At 36.7% G+C, this 19451-nt stretch overlaps 1 protein-coding gene across 1 annotated transcript in view; it reads left to right on the top strand.

Moving 5' to 3' along the window:
* ROCK2 (Rho-associated, coiled-coil containing protein kinase 2) overlaps positions 1–19451 on the top strand; it is a 55485-nt gene that overhangs the window by 10010 nt on the left and 26024 nt on the right. Inside the window, exons 2-6 of the mRNA XM_008949357.1 lie at positions 666–766; positions 7404–7541; positions 10109–10369; positions 16111–16255; positions 18106–18244. Coding sequence (XP_008947605.1) covers positions 701–766; positions 7404–7541; positions 10109–10369; positions 16111–16255; positions 18106–18244 — 749 coding nt within the window. The 5' untranslated portion in view covers positions 666–700. The remainder of the gene's footprint in view (positions 1–665; positions 767–7403; positions 7542–10108; positions 10370–16110; positions 16256–18105; positions 18245–19451) is intronic.

The raw sequence follows: 19451 nt of genomic DNA, 5'->3' as shown, positions 1-19451 counted from the left end.
GGCCTGGTGACTGCTGCTGAACCCCTCTGGTGTGTAGGAGCAGGCTGCCCCTGCAGTGCTGCTGTGGGCACCCTGTGCTTCACACTCCTGCCTTGTCAGTGGGGTGTCGGTGACCCTGGCAGCACTGCAGGCAGCAGTGAGTGTGAGGCACTGGAACGGGCTGCCCAGGGGGGTGGTGGAGCCACCATCCCTGAAGGGGTTCAAAAAACATGTAGGTGTGGCAGTTTGAGTCATGGTTTAATGGTCATGATAGTGTGGGATGATGGTTGGGCTTGATGATCTTAGAGGTGTTTCCAAGTTTAATGATTCTATTATTCTGTGATTCTGTGAATAATTGTCTGAAAATTGAAGGTGGGTATCTCTGGGACTTTTCCTTACCAGAGTCTTCCTATAAGCTTATGAACAATTATTAGAAATATGAAATGAGAGTCTGCAAAATCTAAAAGATGTTTCAGTTGTTAACCGCTAAAGGTAAATGTTTAATGGTTTCCAAACATTGATGAAAGGTGATGTTAACAGTGACTGCAGATTCCAAGAATTACCAAGAAGGCTCTAAATATTTGAATAAAAATAGCTTATTTTGACTCTAAATAAAAAATGCTAGAGAAAATGCTTGTATTGTGTTAATATATGCGTTATAACAACTTTTATTTGATTTGCTTTAGATGAGAAGATTGTGGAAAAAATCCGAGCTTTACAAATGAAAGCTGAAGACTATGATGTTGTTAAGGTGATTGGAAGAGGGGCTTTTGGAGAAGTGCAGCTGGTAAGAATGTAATGATCTAATGATTAGACACATTTATGGCTCTAGCCAAAACCTTCCCCAGTCTTGCATGCTTTATATCTAAAAATGCATTCTTACAAGGAGTGTTTTTTCCATTGTACAGTGAGGTCTGTGCATAGTGAACAGTACGCCTGAGTATAAAACATGATCAATTGGAAAGACTTGAGAAAGTTTGCTGTCCTTTGATCAAAATGGAAAAGGCAGTTTGTGGTAATTCTAAATTATTTTTTTTTTCCACAAGCATTAGTGTTTCATAATGAAACCTTTGTATGGAAGAGCAAGCTGATACTGCAGCAAAAAATATTTATATTGCTCCTATAATTGTGATGCTTGCATTGCATTTGACTGATATGACTCATTTTTAAGATATTTTTAAGAGCCTTCTTAACATTGTCCACTGAAATTTGCATCCTGTATAATATCTAATATAAGAACATGATTACTTTCTACACTATATTGCAGTGAAATGATATTTTAAAAAAACCAAACAACAAACCAAACAAACAGCAAACAATCAAAATACAAAAAGTAGCAGTATTATCATGCATAATCTGCTTTTCATTTAATTTTTTTTTTCCCCCTGAACTTCCAAGGCACACTGTGTGGTAAATAGCACCAAAATGTGAGCATATGTATAAGATGGATTGATATGTCAGTTTTGAAATAAGCTATGGACGTAAGCACTAAAAACGATTCTGAGAATAAAACCATCAGGGGCAAGTTGCCTTGAGTTACCAGGCAGCTGTGCAGCAGCTGATGCAGGATAATTTCTGTGTCAGCATTTTTAGAGAAGAGAGACCTGAAGCAAGTCCATGGTTAGGGAGTCAGCTAAGTTGCAACAAGTGAAGCTTGCCACAAGATAACAAAAATTACCCGTTTGCTTATGCCTTGTGACATGGAACTGACATTTTATTGTTCTGTGCTAATTTTGCACTAGGAAGCTGGGAAAATTATTTTGTCCTGTAATGTAAAAGCAGTTTTGGAAAATGCAAAGATGTTTTGGAGTTTTATTGAGGAATGCGACAAGTTCTTAGCTCTGAAGTGCTTGTAGGAGATACACAGTGTGTCATGGCAATAAATGTGTTACCTGTTTCTAAAATTACTTATATTTTCCATATTAGTATTGGTGGAATTGGTTGGAACTGAGGGAAGCAAACCCTCTGAGTGCCCTAACTCTATTTGCATGACTTATGGGTAATTTGCAAATTTATATGTGGCAATTAACAAGATTTAATCAGAAATTTTTATTAATTTATGTAATTTTTTATGGCAACATCATCCACATGTAACAACGTGAGACTGTAGCTCCTGCTTCCCTATTTCTTTCTGGGTCATTTGCATTTTGGTTTTGTCCAGAAGAATTTATGAAGCATGGAGAGGAGTATGTCCAAAGATTCCTGTTTTCAAGCCCATACTTTAGTTCTCCAAAGAACTAAAATGTATCTTAGTATGTTTTTATGTCCTTGCTGGCAAGAAATTAAAAACAAGCCCCAGACCTTCAGCAGAACCCTGCTTACTTGAGAAGAGGCTGCTGCAGGGAGCTTTGTAAGAAAGTAGCCTAGTCTGTCCTTTCACTGACAATCACATCAAATGGTTTGTTTTCAAGTCTTCTTTTAGGCATTTTTAGCATTACAAATATATGTATTTAATTCAGCTAATAGAGCTACTCCTTTTTCATGCACTTGCATGGGAAGTCAGTGAAGAGTCAAGTTCTAAGGAGTAGAGTTCGTCATTTGTTGGGAAGGGGGAAGATGACAAAGAGAAGATCCCAATAAAAGAAGTCATGTGCATTTTTTGGCTGTCACACTGATATATTTGCTGGAAGCATCCAAGAGAATTGTATTTTTAATGTACTTCAAAAATCAAAATACATTATTTTCATATGTGCATTTCTAAGAACTTAAGGGTTTTTCGAAATAATTTTCATTTTCTTTTTAAAATTTAATTAGAAATATAAGTTCTTACTTTTGTCTGGTTTAGAATGGAAACTTTTTTCTTAATTCATTGTGTCATACACAGAGTTTACCTACCACAATTAGGTAGTTTGAGGGATCTGAAGACAAACTTTACCTATTTGCCTCACAATGTAATGGTAAAATGCATAGTAACTTGGTCATATAATGATGGGGTTTGGGCTTTTTGTTGTTGTTGTTATGGTTTTTTTTTTTTATTCTTTAAATAAGCCCTTCAAGCTCCAAAATGAAAAAAAAAAAAGAATGCTTGGTACTGGAAGAGATCTCTGTGTGTTCATGTAGAGCTCTTCTGTACTTCATGCCAATTTAAAAGAATGTTCTTTTTCTGGAATGTAAAAATATAAGTAGAAAACATAATGTTATGCAGTCTTACAGCTAAAAAGCAGTGGGTTAATAAACATAACTGTAGAGCTGAACTAACATTAGCTGGTGATGAGGGCATACATGCATTTTTTGCCTCACAAGGTATGATACAAGTTTAAACTATTGAGCTAAGCTATATCTATTTCTATTCCATTCAGAATGTTAACACCACAGTTGCAGATGATGGATTTGCAGTAATCAAAATGTTTTGCAACACATTGTGATCAAAATAGAAATTTGCTTCAGTGGGGGCTAAACACAGAACTATAAATAAAATATGATTAAATACAGGGGTTAAATTCATGAATGCCGTGTTATCAGTGTGCTGTTGTACATAAATATTTGTAGCACAAATATTTGTTAAATGTTTTTTATTAGTTAAATGTAACAAGCCAAAAAATGAGTAGCTTAATATACAGCATAAAATAGTCAGCTATGACCTCCTTGATTTAATTTTTTTCCCCCAAGCTTTCTGCTCCAGTATAGCATTTTCTTGTGAAAGAAGTGTGGAGAGATCAGCGTTTCAGATTCTAGCAGGAAAAGAAAACACATTCTCCACTATTGTATCTTACAGCTAGATTTTTTTTTTAATGCCTCTTTTTCCCCTTTCCTCTCCCTGCCAAAATTTAAAAAATTAGTCCAGTAAAGAGAGATCAGATGACTCTGGTCTAGGCATCTGACTTTGGTGGAAAAACAATTTCCGTATAACTCCAGAAGTATTAAACTCACTCTTGAGCTCTGGCCTCTGGCTTTGCTGGGTCTGTCGTGCTGGGGAAGCAAAGGAAAGAATTGCCAGCTGCCAGATTGCCTCGTCTCCTCGCATGCAGTGCTCTGAGTGCAAGTGGCTGGTGTCTGGGGCAGACAGAGAAATTGAATTATGGTCCTTAATATGTTACTTGTGGTTTATGCAGAAGCAGTAATTTATGAAAGCACTTCCTGAGTACCTCTTGTTTGTTTTCTCTTGAGGAAAATTCTCCTGATTTGAAATTGAAACAGATCCTCAGTTCCTTCTCCCAGATCTGATCATGAAGCACTGTAACATTGCAGTGACACAGCAGGCTGGGAGGGTCATGTGCTGGAAGAGAAAACTAAAGCCAGGATAACTCTTTCTTGGATAGTAAAGGATGGTCTGGGTGACAGTCTTTAGTCTTAGTGTCTCTCTGACAGTTCTTAGTGTTGCAAACCTTCTGTTGTCATGGCCTAGGTAAACAGGTGCTAGTTTAGTTTTTCCATTGAGTGCTTCGTTTATTAGGTTTAGTCACCCAACCATGGCTAATGTACATCTCTGTAGTAAAGCAAATAGCGCATTCGTGGTTTATTACCTGAAAAGTGGTCAGGACATGAACTTGGGTACCCCACCTGTTATAATTTCCTACAACTCTTTGAAGTATTTTAGGATATTGGTTATCATTTCAAACCTTAAAGTTCATTTCACAACTCCACTCTAGAATCTTAATTTTCTTTTATCGTAAAGGAGGTGGTACCATTATCAATACTATGTATTCAATCTGGTAAGTTCAACTGGATATGTTATTTTCTTTGCTTGCAGATTATCTTCTGGTGTAATTTCTGTAGAAATTATGGATGTATTTTGTGCGTACTTTTTTCTTGAAAGGCTTAGGTTAACGAGGCAGCATTAGAGGGAAAACCTTATTTCTTAATGCATTTTCGTAAGTTAAACGAGGCCACATTGCTCAATGTTGATGGCACGAAGGGATTTTCCTACCTATTTTGAGAGATATTCTGGTGAGCTGCATTTTAAATTTGGCAGATTGTGTAAACAGCTGGAAGAAATTGAAACATCATGACAGTTTAATACATGAATAATCTGCTATATGAGCCAATATATGTATGTACAAATATAGCTCTGGGTAAAGAGCACAGTCGCTAGCAGCTGAACAGACTGTCTCCAGGGGCTATGGTGGGTGGTGATAGGAGGAGCAGTATCACCAGTAGGTCTGTTCACCTGTAAGGCATGACAAGACACACTCAGTCTTTGGGTGTGCCAGCATGAGAGTTGGTGCTTTGGTTTCTTGATTTTTGTACAGAGGATGAACCTATCTTGAAATTTTATGAAGAAATAATTTAGTCAGCTAGTAACCTTTTGGCACTGCCTTAGAGCGGTGCACAGACTGTGGTTTCTGGTCCCCCTACCCTGTTTACTTTGCTTCTCCTGTGCATGAGCTTGCTTCAGGCTGTGTTGACTTTTTGAGATTTTTTTCTCCAAGAGTAGAGACCACTATTCTTGGAAATGAAAGTAGCTAACTACACCCAAGCAGTAGTACACAATTATTATAGGAATTGTAAACTGCCAAATACATTGCAGGGCTTTACACAAACTTTCAGAGAAAACTCATCTTCAGTTGAACAGTATCTTTTTGAGGTTGCTGATCTTTGTGTTTCTTCTGGTTTTGAGCAGGATTACAAAATCTCTACTTTGTGGAGTACAGCTTGTGGTGTACCACCAAATCTTTGCAAATAATCCCAGATGGGATTAGTAAAATGGGAAGGAGTTTTCAAAATCCTTTTTTTAGGACACCTTCACTAGCTGGTTGTTAATGTCTTAAAATATGCATGTTTATAGACCTATTATCTACATACATTAACATGTGTCTGGTTTGATATTTGGTTGGAAGTTTTCTGCTATACAGAAGGCTGTTGTTCAGTGACGTACTATGCAAAATACTAATCCTAGAGCTTTTTTGTACCTATATCTCAAGAGAAAAAGCTCCAATTTCAAGAACAGTAAGTTCATAAATAATCCTGTTCATCTTTTCACCTTTTCCAAGATACCTCCTGACACACACACCTGATGCTTCTCCTGTTTGTAGAGATCATTTTATTTCAGCAACATCAATGTTTACAGCTCCTCAGGAGCAGAAGGCTGATGCTCCCAGATTTGTAGACCAATTAGGTGCCTCTCAGAAGCTTTGCACTGCAGATGTAATGGACCTAGAACATTTACACGTGTTCAGGAAAAGAGCCACTTAAACATGCTTTCAACTGTTGTAATTAAACTTGGACACTATAAAACTAAGGGCTTATTTTACTAAATATGAAGTTTTAAAATACACCAGAAAATCGTAACCATTTGGTTCTGATTTCACAAATTAGTCCATTGAATTTTTTATTTTTAACTCAAAGAAAATATGCAGAAACTTAAGGTGCAGTTAATGTCTTTTTTTCTGCTGATTCAGACATATTACCACTGAACAGTTCTCACCTTACTTTCTGCAAAGACCACTTAGGAATGGTAAAAAGCTGGCCCTTTAGTAGCTGTTTCATTAAGTAGCATAAATCTAATGTTGTTTCATTAACAGAGTAATGACTTTACAGTCTGTACTTTAAGACTTTTGTTTCATGTCTGTATTCAGGTGAAGTTTTCAAAAATATTTTCAGATTTTTGTCATAAAAGTTTTAATTTCAATTTTCCAGTAAGATTTATGTTATTAGTTTTACACTGTTAAATGTGAATTTAAGAACTACTTAAGAAAATAAATGTGTGTAATCCTTTTTTGTGCAAAATAAAAGTTGGAAGAGACTGAAGTGAACTGCTTGCAGAATTTCTGACGTGAATGTATGCAATGGATAGATGGTGTTCACAGTAAGAAAATGTAAGCAGTTACATTTAATTTCTCATTACATAATGGAACTTTTGAACAGACAAGAATTTTATTTTTCATCTGTAAACAGAACTATTCCATCTTTTTGATGTGAGGTAGACATGTCCACTCAGAAAACGTTAAGTGCAGTTCTTCAGGGAAAGATGTCACTTTTCTCATTCTGAGTTTTGGCTTGGAATTTTTGGGTTTGATTGGGGCTTTTTAGCAGTTTCAATTTGAATAAGCAGACTACTGAAGACAGCTCTCATTTTTATACTCAGAGCCATAGTGGGGAGGATCGTGTGCTTGTATCAGTTCATCTCCAATAAAACAGGCACCTCCTAAGAGCTCCCGCTGTGCTGAGGCATGTCCTCTTCTTGTGGCCTTGCAGCTCCTCTTCTGGGGTTGCAGTGGCAGCTGCAGCAGTTGGCCAGGCTCTGGCATGACTTCCTTCATTGGGCATCCTTCTTGTTCCACCCCTGCTGCGTTTTTTTGGAGCAGCTGCTAGGTCTTCCTTTCAAGTTTTGGAAGTTCTCAAATCCTTACTGTGTAGAAAATTTGGTATATGAAGACCTGTAGGCAATACCTCTGAGAAAGCAGTTTGCACAAAAGAGAAGTACACTATGCTGGTATTCAAGTTTTCTACAAGGAATTTGTAAACTTTTCTTTCTCAACCAACAGGTTCGCCATAAAATGACACAGAAGGTTTATGCAATGAAGCTACTTAGTAAATTTGAAATGATCAAGAGATCAGATTCAGCCTTTTTCTGGGAAGAAAGAGATATCATGGCCTTCGCCAACAGTCCGTGGGTGGTTCAGGTATGGAAGATATGTAAGAGTAAAGTAAAAATAATAAGGACATAATTCTTTCCCAGTCTTGAGCTGGTTTTGAATTTGCATCTAAACTCAAATCATGGCTTAGGTTCAGATTTTACTTCTTAAGGATACATATTTATAGGAATTTCACTGAGTTTTGTGTATTTGGCTGTGTTAGAAAGTAGATTAATTTACATTTTAGTCACTACAAATGCATCGTAAAACAGAATTAAATGGATTTTTGAAATGTCCACATGATTCTTAGCAATAATAGGGAGGTTACCTTTCCAAGTGAGACAAATTCTGTGTAGAAATGTAGAAGCAAATGTCAATGTTCTTTCCAGTCCTTCCTCGTGATACAGTCAGGTGGTGACAGGCAATTGGTACGAAGAGTGCTTTAAGTAGTTACTGTCTTTTCAGTGTGATTTGTTAGATGGATGAGTGCATACTCCTGATCTCCTGCAAGACACAAGGCTGTAGCAGTGGTGTGCTCGAAACCATCTTCTGTTTAGTGGTCAGTTACTGCATCTCAGCTCAGAAGTAATATCCAAGCAATAGAGAGTTGACTTCTCCAGCTGGTCTAGAACAGTGTTGCTTGCAGCTGTCTCATGACATTTATCATCATCATGTTTGTAGTATGAATTAGGCCTTTGGGAGGAATTAGTACTGAATGTTGCAATTTGTTGTAACTGGTAAATTACACCAATTAATAAAATGAGTAGTGAAAGCATATGCTTAGAGAAGTTGTTAGCACTTAATTTTGTTAAATAATTAATACATCTAAATGCTCTCACATATATTGCCATGCTTCTGTATATTTAATAAGTAAAGTCTGGCCTTAAGCTTTCCGTATATTCTTCATAATGTTTTACCTCTGTATGCAATATATGTTTTACAAGTTTTTTTTATTTAGATGCTTTGCTCTTCTGAGTGCATTCTATGTTCTTGCCTATGTTTAGCAGAAATACTCTAACCAAATAGATGAGTTTTTATTTAGTTCGTTGTTTCACTTCTAATGACAGTAGTTGTCTGAAATTCTTTTTATTTTTCACACACAGTTGAAAGTAACAAGAAATAACATGACACTCAGTTTTTAAAAGAGAGTGAGTGAAGCAAGTATGATATAAATGTGTATGTGTTTGTACACAGCAAATTAATTCAAGTGTAGCTGCAATTGTGCCTTCTTTGTTGAATTGTATTAGTGTGATATATTTAGGTAGTATTGTCCAGTGGGATAGGACCTCAAGCTAGTAAATGTAGGTCCTGTTCAGAGCTGGAAACTAGGGCAGATTGCACTGCTTCCCTGTGCTTTTTTATGTGAGAAACAAGTGAATACAGAACCCTAGCAAATTTTGTTTTTTCTTTTTTTAAATGAAATCCCTTGAGGGCAAAAATGAAAGTGTTGTATAAAGGCATAATCTTGTTATTTATTATTGTGTTATATTAATATATCTTTACATGTAAGCATATGGAGACTATTTTAGGTTTTAATTTAGATTTTAATGACCAACCACATTATCATCAAATATATTGTATATGGTGTCCATTTGTGAAAACAAATACAGTGCAATATATATGCATTAAAATAAGTGTTTACAATATAGGTCTTCTGTCACTAATATATAAGGAATTTTAATCTAAAATCTCAATAATATTCTTGCCTTTCATTGTTCCCCATCTCCCACAAACTCCCTGCTTTTTATTTCCTCCTTTCCACACATCCTCTTCTTCATCTGCCTTTGAATTTTGTGTGGGTACCTTAAATGTGTGACTTATTTTAGTTTTTAACATAAATAAGCAGTATTCCCTGAGAACAAGGTGAGAGACTTTGTCATACAAGCCACTTAATGTGTGTTAGTAATGCTTCTTTCTGATTTGGGCCATTTTCAGACCTGGATGAAATCCCTGTAGCTTCAGCACTCTACATCTGAAAAACATTTTAAGGAGACTGACCTTACTTTCACTATCATGCCAACAGGAAACATACTAGCTGCAACCTATACTAGACAAATGCTTAATTGTTAAGGATAATTCCTATGTATTATGTAATAGTTATCTTCAGGAACATTTGTTTTTCTTTCTTACTTCAATATATCTGTTGATTTAGGACAAAATCAGTAATGGCAACTGTTTTGTAAGTACTTACAGAGAGAAGGAGATTTATAATGTACAATATGTAGAAACAATCTATGATGCTGTTTACTGTTGAGCTATTTTCAAATCAGTACATGATGCTTTCTTCCTCTGATCTTTTGCATTTTGACTTGGTGGTAGTTAATGACAAGAAACATGGATATGTAGAAGCTCATACTACTCAAATAATCAAAATCACTTTCTCTAGATCTGAAAATAAGAGGGGTTTGAAGTTCAAGTAAACTTCAAGGTATCATCCTAATTAATAGAAAATGTGGATTATCTGAATATAAAAAATAAAGTTACTTTACATCAGTCTTGAAAATGTGTTCAGGGTGAAAAACCAAAACTTCAGGGTAAAGTGCTTTATTCTTTTTCCTATCAGTCTCTGAAATGTAATTGTGCTTTCTTTTTTTCCTTTTTTAAAACTGCTGCAGCTATTTTGTGCCTTTCAAGATGACAAATACTTGTACATGGTAATGGAATACATGCCAGGTGGAGATCTTGTAAACCTTATGAGCAATTACGATGTGCCTGAGAAATGGGCCAAGTTCTATACAGCTGAAGTTGTTCTTGCTCTTGATGCAATTCACTCCATGGGCTTGATACACAGGGATGTGAAGCCTGACAATATGCTTTTAGATAAATATGGGCATCTGAAGCTGGCAGATTTTGGCACTTGCATGAAAATGGATGAAGTAAGTATGCAACCAAAAAATTCATTATCTATAAAACTATAATTCTAAGGTTATTTTCTTATGAGTTATAGTACTCAAAGGAATGTTAGTCAAATGGTCCACTTGGTTGGAAAGCTGTTCCTTGTCTCCTAGTTTTAAATACAAGGGTACTTAAAATAGTGTAACCTTGTCTATAATAAACTGTTCTGGCACACAGAAGTAGGATGTAAACTTACTTTTCTGTTATTTTTGAAAGCATATGTGTTTATGAATTTCTGAGGATCATTTTTTTGCCAAACGTCTGAAAAGCTTATGAGAAAACTCCTAGTTTCAACATTAGTAACCTTGGAACAGTTCATAAACGGACATTTTTCTGTAAATGAAATTACTTTATAGGCAAGATATAGCCCCTGTGTTTGGGTTTCTTTTTTTAATATGTCTAATTGTTCTCATAGCATCCTCTAGTGGTCATTAAAATGAGGTCACAGTAAAGCAGCAGTAGTATGGGATATATTGATTGAAATTTGTTAGCTATTTGTCAAGACGTCACAAATTTTAATTGTTCAGATTTTAACATGTACAGCCAAATACACAGTTTTGTAATGAGATTGTTTATTTAATTTTTAACAGGATATAATACTTTGTGTTTTTAAAAGAGACTTAAAAATAAAACCTTGTGTAGTTTGCACTTTTAAAATCTTTCCTGACAACAAATGCTATGCTGTAATTTACACCATATATTCTTCCCGTAAAAAATTATAAGATTCTTAAAAAATGGTTGAATGTGTGTTATGATTTGCCTGGCCTTTGAAAGGTTTCTGTATTAATATTGGCAAGGATGATCCTTTTAAACTTACTTGCTTTAATGTGTTGGAGTTTTTTTTCTGTATTGTTTAGGCAGTGCTTGGTAGAATTTCTGCGATTTACTTAATTTGTCTTTGCATGATTAAGTTAATGTCTCTTCATCTGTATCTAGAAATACTGTCTCTGGTTAGGGTTTTTTTTTTTTTTGTTCCTGTGACAGTATTTTAACTTGATTGAACAATTATAGCTGTTTATTAAGTTTCAGTAGTTTTGCTGAGTTGTAGTTGTTATTCTAAAGGCAGATAGATTGTTTGCCTCCACTTTGATGATTTACTTGCCTCTATTTTAGGGGAAAACGTTTACTTTAATTGAAAAAATCAAAAGTAGTATTTGATTTCTTAATTTAGTCCTTAAAAAAAATAATCTTGCTTTTGAGCCAATAGACTGTAGGTCTTAAGAGTATCAGATGTTCATCAGAAAAAAACAAAACAAAACAAAACAAAACAAAAATAAACAAACAAAAAACCCTAAAAAGCCATCAAAAAGTTCAAAATATAAATCTACAAAAAAAAAAAAGTGATCCTTTATGGTATTTTTGGGATCCCAGAAATGGTGAACCTAAGCCTTTTTTCCCTTTTTTCTTTTTCATTGTTGTTCCTAAAAGAATGGAATACTTAACTGTGACTGACCCTATTATGAGTGCAAGGACTGCATGCACGTTTCTTGTGAAGAGATACAGTGAGCTCCAGTTTGGAATGGTCATCATCACTGAACCAGTGATCTTCTAAAGAAGTTAATTTCTTAACAAATTACATTTTAAGTTCTTCATGTTTCTCAGACTCAGTGGAATGGCAAAAATTTTTCATACCGGAAGCTTTAGAAGTTGAGAGGTTCTGGATTGTCTCCAAATCTCATGCTACTTCTTACAAAACATGAACATGTCCCAGCTGTGTAAATATGATACTGGTGTTGGCAGGATGATTTCTAGAAAATATATACTTGCCCAATACTTTTTTTTTTTTACATTTTATTTCGAATTCTTTTAGCAGTTGTGCACATTAGCATCTTCCTTATGAAGCTGAGAGCTCAGGAAAATTCTGCTGCATTTTGCTGAGAGTCCTTTATAACATTCGATGTGCATTTGAATTCAGTGTCCTCTCAAAGCCTTCCAGGCCAGTCCAGACAATTGCAGCAGAATTTCTTCTTACCAGCATGTGAAAACACTTTCTAAGTCTTCTAGTGATCTTTTCCAGCATAAAATGAGCTGACCTGCTTGTGTAACTCAGTTATGATGCTTTTGAAATTTATAGGGTTTTTTTTAATTATTCTGGTTTTTTTAAAAAAAAAAAAATATGCAACAAAGTATTTCTGTCATTGAGTAAAGGATGGAGTTGGCCTTGAAGGTTTAGTAGGAATTGTGATTCCTTTTTGATATTTAAATATAAGGTATCCCAGGGCAGGTTTCATTAAACTTTAAATCTTCAGGTTTTCTATAAGAAACTAGGTAGTAGTTGGCTTTGGTAGGTACCATAGAGCCAGGAACTGCTGGTATTGCCAGCCTCAGTACATAATGCTGTTTGGTGCTAACTGAGCTTTTAGAAGAGCACAGGTTTAGAGGTTATCTGTGAAAAACAGATGTGACTGAAAGAAAGGATGTTTACTATTTGGCATTATCACCTCAGCTCAGGCAGTTTAGCTGAAAGAAGGAAAGTGTTCCTCTTCTTAGAACTCATTTCTCATTGAAGCTTGTCCAAGACTCTGCAGGATCCTTCTTGCTTCAGTTCATTGTCTGCAGCACAGTGCACACGGCTGGGTGCAGGGTTAACACCTGATCTGAGCTCTCCTAATGTTTCCACACGAGCGCTCTCCAGCTCTTGTTTACCAAAAAGAAGTTCATGAGGGAGTGAAAGCTTGAGTCTCAGCCTTGGTTCATGACAGCAAGGTCTGATGGAGGTCCTCCCGAGGATGAAAACTGAACTGCTTTGTCTTCAGCAATATAATAATTCCGAATGACGCTTGGAATCACTACAGCCCTGCTGCTAAGTTGTCATAAGCTGTAAGAACACGCTTTGTCTCCTGGACAGCCTTTTTAAAATTCTGCACTGCGCATCTCTCACATAGCTGCGGAAGATGAGATCCAGGATCCACCCTGATCTTTTGAGGCGATGACAAAAGTCTCAGGTAAAACACTGGCTGGAGACTTCTGAAAGGAAGCTTTGTATGAGGACTGCTCTAGTTAAAGTGTGGAACTCGGGCATAAACCGGAGGCATAGTACTCTAAACACAGCAGTAGCACTTTGTCCAGAGAGAACAGTACCCTTTAGATCTCTTCAAATACTGAAGTACAGAAGGCAGAACTCATGGTATAGAATGTAGGGACTATGAAGATGCCATGTACTGTGCAGAGAAGGCTTCCCCGTTTACTTGGTTTTGATGCCAGAGATGATAGAAGCTGGTCTGACTGTGGCAGTAAGAGTATCTGGTACTTGAACATACATACAGAGCAATGCCTGAGTTCTTTGAAAGATCAGGAACAAAAATCTGGGAATATTATGTTGAGGTGATAATGGACCACGCTCCCCAGGGACATGGTAGAATCCACATTGCTGGAGGTTTTCAAGAATTGATCTAATAGGGTGCTAGATAAACTCATCTAGGCTCCCTTTTCTGCAACAGGCTAGGCCAGAAGATCTTTTAAGGTCACTTCCAACCCAAACAATTCTGTGCTTCTGTGAATGCATTTTTAAAATTTGTTCCTGAGACAGAAGGTAGAGTGTTTTACGGGGAGTAAGTACAACCAAGTCCATGTGCTTCGGAGAGATACAGTCCACTGAAAACCAATGTTAGCACATAGGGCTCCTTTAGCTATAGAAGTGGTTTTTTGTTTTACTGTTCAATTATTTGGCATCTTGTCTGAAAACTTACAGCGTTGTAACCTGGAGCTCTTCAGCATGTCACTGGAAAGAATTTTCCTTGTTGCTATGTGCCACTCATCAGACTTGGGCAGGGCCGGCTGGCTTTTTTGCACAACCTTTGCTTTATTTGCAGAAGACTTAATAAAATACAAGCATGCATAACACATTAAAAGGTGTTCTTGTTTTCGTGTATTAATTATAGAGGAATTGGAAATGGGGTGTTATTAAGTGCTTAGGTGTTGACGTGATGAGGCCGTGACTGAAGCTGTGGTCTTCGGAGAAATCTTCCAGAACCATTTAGGTGACAGCTTTTAAAGAAGCTTCTTACCCAGGTAGGGATTCAGGTGGCTTCAACCAGCTTTCACTGAGTGAATAGTCAGACATTCGCTTGTTGTAATTTTACATTTGGATAAGGAAGAGCTTGACCTGCACCAGTATTGGAGGCCTCATTAAGATGACACAGATCAACAGAATCACATTGAGCCTAAAGCAGTTGCTCAAAGCAAAGGGGCTTAAGCTTCAGAGAAGAACTGTAGGTTTGTGAAAAAGAGTCTTGTTACAAGCAGATTTTCAAATATTGGTTCCTGGCATGTGCCAGGTCCATTTTTAAATGTTGTCAGCTTTAGATTTTGGAGCCTTTGGGCTTTAGTTTATTTCCCAGTATTGAAATGTGTACATCTGTGTTCTTCTTTGTCCAAAGAATGCATTAGATCTTCTGAAAAGAGTTTACTTCATATTCTTATTGCAGGATGATCAAGCTATATGCTCTATGCTTCATAGCATAGAAGGCAGAATTGAACCTGTTCTTTCTGGAACTGAGAAGTTAAAACGTCCTTTAGGTTTCACCTTCAGCATGGAGTTGTACAAGATGATAGGCATTTGCCAGGAGGGCTTTGAAGTACTCCTTAAGTCTCTGCAGTATTTAGTCATCACTTAAGTTTTTGCCTATCAGTTCATGGTGTTCCAGGGTTCTGGTTTAGTACATAATTTCTTTTATGCTTTGTTAGCTTTTGGCAGTTCATATTTTGTCTGAAAAGACATATTGTAATTTGGTATCTTGGTTTTTACATGTCAATACAATTTCCAAAGCAGAATCTTTCTCTTCCTTTCTTTATATTTGCATTTTTACTTTAGTTGTTGCTACTAATATTCTGTATCAATATTTAGAGTTAATATGTTTTGTCATTCATTCTGATGGCAAAATGAAGAAAGAACTTTGTAGGATGACTTAGAAGAGATTTCAGGTTGAGAAGCAGAATAGAAGATGAGTGTATTTTTGGTACTTCTCTAACTTCATCCAGGATTTCACTTCATTCCATCTGGTCTTTCTGGAATGAATGCAGTGAATTTGATTAAAGGAAACAAGGCTTATAAGTCTGAACCAACATGCTGGCAGGTCTCATGATGCTTCTGCGTCATGTAGCCAGTGCATTTTTAGTCTCTCAGTGTGAAGCAAAGAGGATGAAGAATTCTCTGAACCTGAATCATTCCATTAATACAACTGTGTCCATGTTAATTAAAAAATGTTTTATAAAAAAAGCTTTGCTATTCCTTAAGGATAGTTTTTCCTTTTGTATTTTCCAATCCTTATATAAAAATCAGAGTGTGACTATAAAAGTTTACCTGTAATTTGATTTATTGTCTGATTTAGATACAACTGTTACATATCTGCTCTGTAGGCCCTGGAACTCGTAGCTTGTCAACATTATTCTCAAGTTTGTCCCTGAATTCAGTAAGATAAGGAGCAATCCACTATGATGTGTAGCTTCATAGTGAAACCAATTGTGAAAATAAGATTGGCCAACTTTTGAAAGATATAATCAAGAAAAACTGCTGTGGGATAGGTAGGAGAGAGAACCCGTTACCAGGAATTGTCTTTTCCCTCTGTATTGCTTCTGGAGCGAAGACAGTCTTTCAAATACACTACTCAAAGAAAGCATTTTGAGCTATTTTTAAATGTTCTTGTGATCTACTAAAAGATGAATAGTTGGAAGGCTCAGCAACCTTTTGACTGGAGCTGTGTGAATTCTTGCTGTTGCACAGACAGGTATGGTGCGCTGCGACACGGCCGTGGGCACCCCCGACTACATATCGCCCGAAGTGCTGAAGTCCCAAGGGGGTGACGGCTATTATGGACGGGAATGCGACTGGTGGTCTGTGGGAGTTTTCCTCTTCGAGATGCTGGTTGGTGAGTAGTGGCTTCTGCTAACGAGTTTATCGTTGAGTCTTCTTTAGCTGTACTTTGGGGCAAGGGGCTTGGTTGTACCTCTCTATCTACTGCTGCTGACTTCTGCTGTTGTCCATGTCACGTGTGTCAGTGTGTGTGTGTGTGTCCGTCCCCTGGCCTTCTGGGTTTTTGCCAGCACTAGCAATACCTTCTGTTAGGTCAAAATGCCCGTGGAAGTATGGCTTGATTATTTCTTTTCTACTTGAGTCAGGATTTTCCATTAAAATATACTGCACTGCTATGACAACAAATATAGAATATAATCTGTTAAGGGAGATGAGTCATCTGCATCTTAAAATACAGTGAGGATCAGTATTATAGTCTGGTAGCAAAATACTGATTATAGAAGGATGGAATTGAGCATATAATTATTAAAAATCCAAATCAGCATGTTCTGGGAATTTTGCAGATTTAATGTTTCTGGTATACTGAGCCAGGAAATACATTGGGATATGTGATGCTATTACGATCTCTCTGCTGTCATTTGGAATTAAGGCATTTTGACTTACAAAAAGCATGTTTTTTAATGAGTATGCTCTCATAAACAATTTTAGCAATAAATAAAATTCTTCAGTTACTAAAATATTGAATGTAGCTGTCCAGAATATTTTCTCAGAGTCTCTATCTCCCCTTGCCTTTGTATCTGAGAGGGAGGGTTCGCCTCTTTTTCTCCTTCTAATGAAAACATTTCTTAAAGTGAAATCTTACTTCATTTCTCCATATCCCACACAGTGTTAGGAAATTATCTGGTTTTGTTTGTGTTATGTATCAGATTCTGCCCATGGTCTTTTAAAACTTTACACTTTATAAAAAGTACAGAAAGTGTTCTGTTGGCTCGGGTTTTAGTAAAGATTAAGTGCTGATGAAAATGATACTGCTTTTTACTGTGTACTTAACTAAAAGCTAAAATGTTGGTCACAGGACGATTCCTAACATTAGTTCAGTCATGTAGGGTAGTTTTGGGGTGCTGCCTACATCAAAGCTGTTTCTGAGACAGTTGAGAAAGGGAAGGTTTGGAAAGGGGACAGCAGCAAGTATCAGTGATCCCCTCCTTCAATGTACTGGTGTGGCAATGGAACGAATTTACTAAAAGTCTAAAAGTTTAGTTCAAGCTGGTATGTACTAATTTATTTTGCCATAAAATGACAGAAAGGCTACAGGTAGGAGTGCTGTGTTTCTATTCTTTTTGAAAGCTTTCTTAAGGATATTTGCAAAGAAATTGGACTTAACTAAAGCCTGTGCTGCAGACCTTTGGGTGAGAAAGGTCTGTGATTTTAACAGCCGCCTGCCCATGTTAATATGGGCACTCAAGCTAATAAAATTTACTAGTCAACAGCATTTATTAATACAGGTTTAACAGTGCAGTAACACACTGTGAAGGCTTCTGCTCAGAGTTGACTTGCCTTAGGCAGCATAGACCTTGCATGCTTCTAATATGGTCTTTGGAGAGCTTTGGTGGATTCTTTCCAACAAATGTTATTAGCAAATCTTTAATGAGCTTTGGTCCGTTATACCTATGGAAGTGCTTAAAGATGAATGACAGTTTATGTGGGTGTGACATAAATTAGAGAACACAGTGATAGTCTTCAGGTAATTCACTGGGCAAAATTCTGGTCATCATATGCAGGATTGAAAGTGGCTTAGTTTGTAATACAGGTGCTTTAGGGAAGGAGCATTTTTAGTAGTATACATTATTTTGTACCCTGCATTGCAATTAAAGGTAAAATTGCTTATAGACTTTTCTTTGTATCTCTTGCCTTTTTCAACTCACATGACTCAAAATCACAGTCAATTTACTATTTTATTTTCAGGTGATACTCCTTTTTATGCAGACTCACTAGTAGGAACATACAGTAAAATTATGGATCATAAGAACTCATTACATTTCCCAGATGATGTGGAAATCTCTAAGCATGCAAAGAACCTTATCTGTGCCTTTTTAACTGATAGGTAAGTGCATGTTTTATTCTATTACTGTTTTTGTGTTGGATGGTATTAGCACATGTACATTGTAAGAATTACTTCCTTCCATTACTTCTCCTAATCTCTGTCCAGTTCTCTTCTGCAAAATCCCCAAGTCTCTAGTTTTTCTTTCAGGGTGTTTTTTTCCAGGTATTGTGTTTTATTTCTATGAGCAGTTCTGACAGCTCTTGCTAACAGCACAATTTGTGCCAGATAAATCATTCCAGTTCTGGTGTATAATACTGTAACAAACCTGTAAGGTTGAAAGTAATTTGTAAGCTCCAAGGCAGGGACCAGATTGTTGTGCTCAGTTTCTGTGCAGGTGCTATTTAAAAAAAAGGAAGAGAATTCTTCTATGAAAATAAGCATGTATTTACTGAGTTTGTTCAGGCTTTCTTCGAGTGTTTGAACTTTTTTTTAATTCGCTTTGTTGTATTAATTGATAAATGTAGTTAACAAACCAGCAAGGTTATTGTTTTGGCTATAAATAGATCCTAGAGGTCTCTCTTAGGGGAACTGAGCTGTTTGTTGATATTAAGCTGTGTAAGCTTGTTCTTGACCTGTACACTAACATTTTCTTCAGTTCCAGAAAGCAGAGACCATCTTCAGTTTATCTGATTTAAAGGAATGCAGCAGGTCCATAGCTAACTGCATCAGGGATACCTTTTCATGCTTTCCTGTGGTCACCTGAACCTGGTTATAGCAGAACATCCAGCCTTTATAGAATGAGGGATTAGGGGGTGAAAAAAAGCCTTGTAATATTTTTTTGCATTCAAAGAGAGATCGTTTGCTCTGTTGAGCAAGACCGGGGTTGCTCAGGAAGGATGTGCTGTAAGAGCATTTTTCACTCTTAGTAGCTGAAGGGTAGAGAGAAAATGTGAGTAGAATTTAATAATGTAAATGCAGCGAGGTGTACTTCCACTACGTGTGTCCGTCTTCCTGTTTATATTTAATACAGTGCTCAAGCCATTTATTTGAAACAGATGCCTTCTCTGTGTATGCGTGGTCACTGCTGGAGCACTTGCAGGAGGAATAAGCACTGACCCTGTGATTTATTAGCTCTTCTACACACATTGTTTTTGTGTCCTGTTCTTGTAGATGGTCTTAAGAGAGACTCTACTGGTCAAACTAAAAGTTTCTTGTTGCACTTAGATTTTACTCCACTGCAAATACCAGCAAAAGACGTGTCAGGGTT

Source organism: Merops nubicus, unplaced genomic scaffold (assembly GCF_000691845.1).
Source record: "Merops nubicus isolate BGI_N331 unplaced genomic scaffold, ASM69184v1 scaffold2061, whole genome shotgun sequence".
NCBI lineage: Eukaryota > Metazoa > Chordata > Aves > Coraciiformes > Meropidae > Merops > Merops nubicus.
The sequence above is the reverse complement of the archived record's forward strand: the minus strand, read 5'-3'. Positions and strand labels throughout refer to the sequence as shown.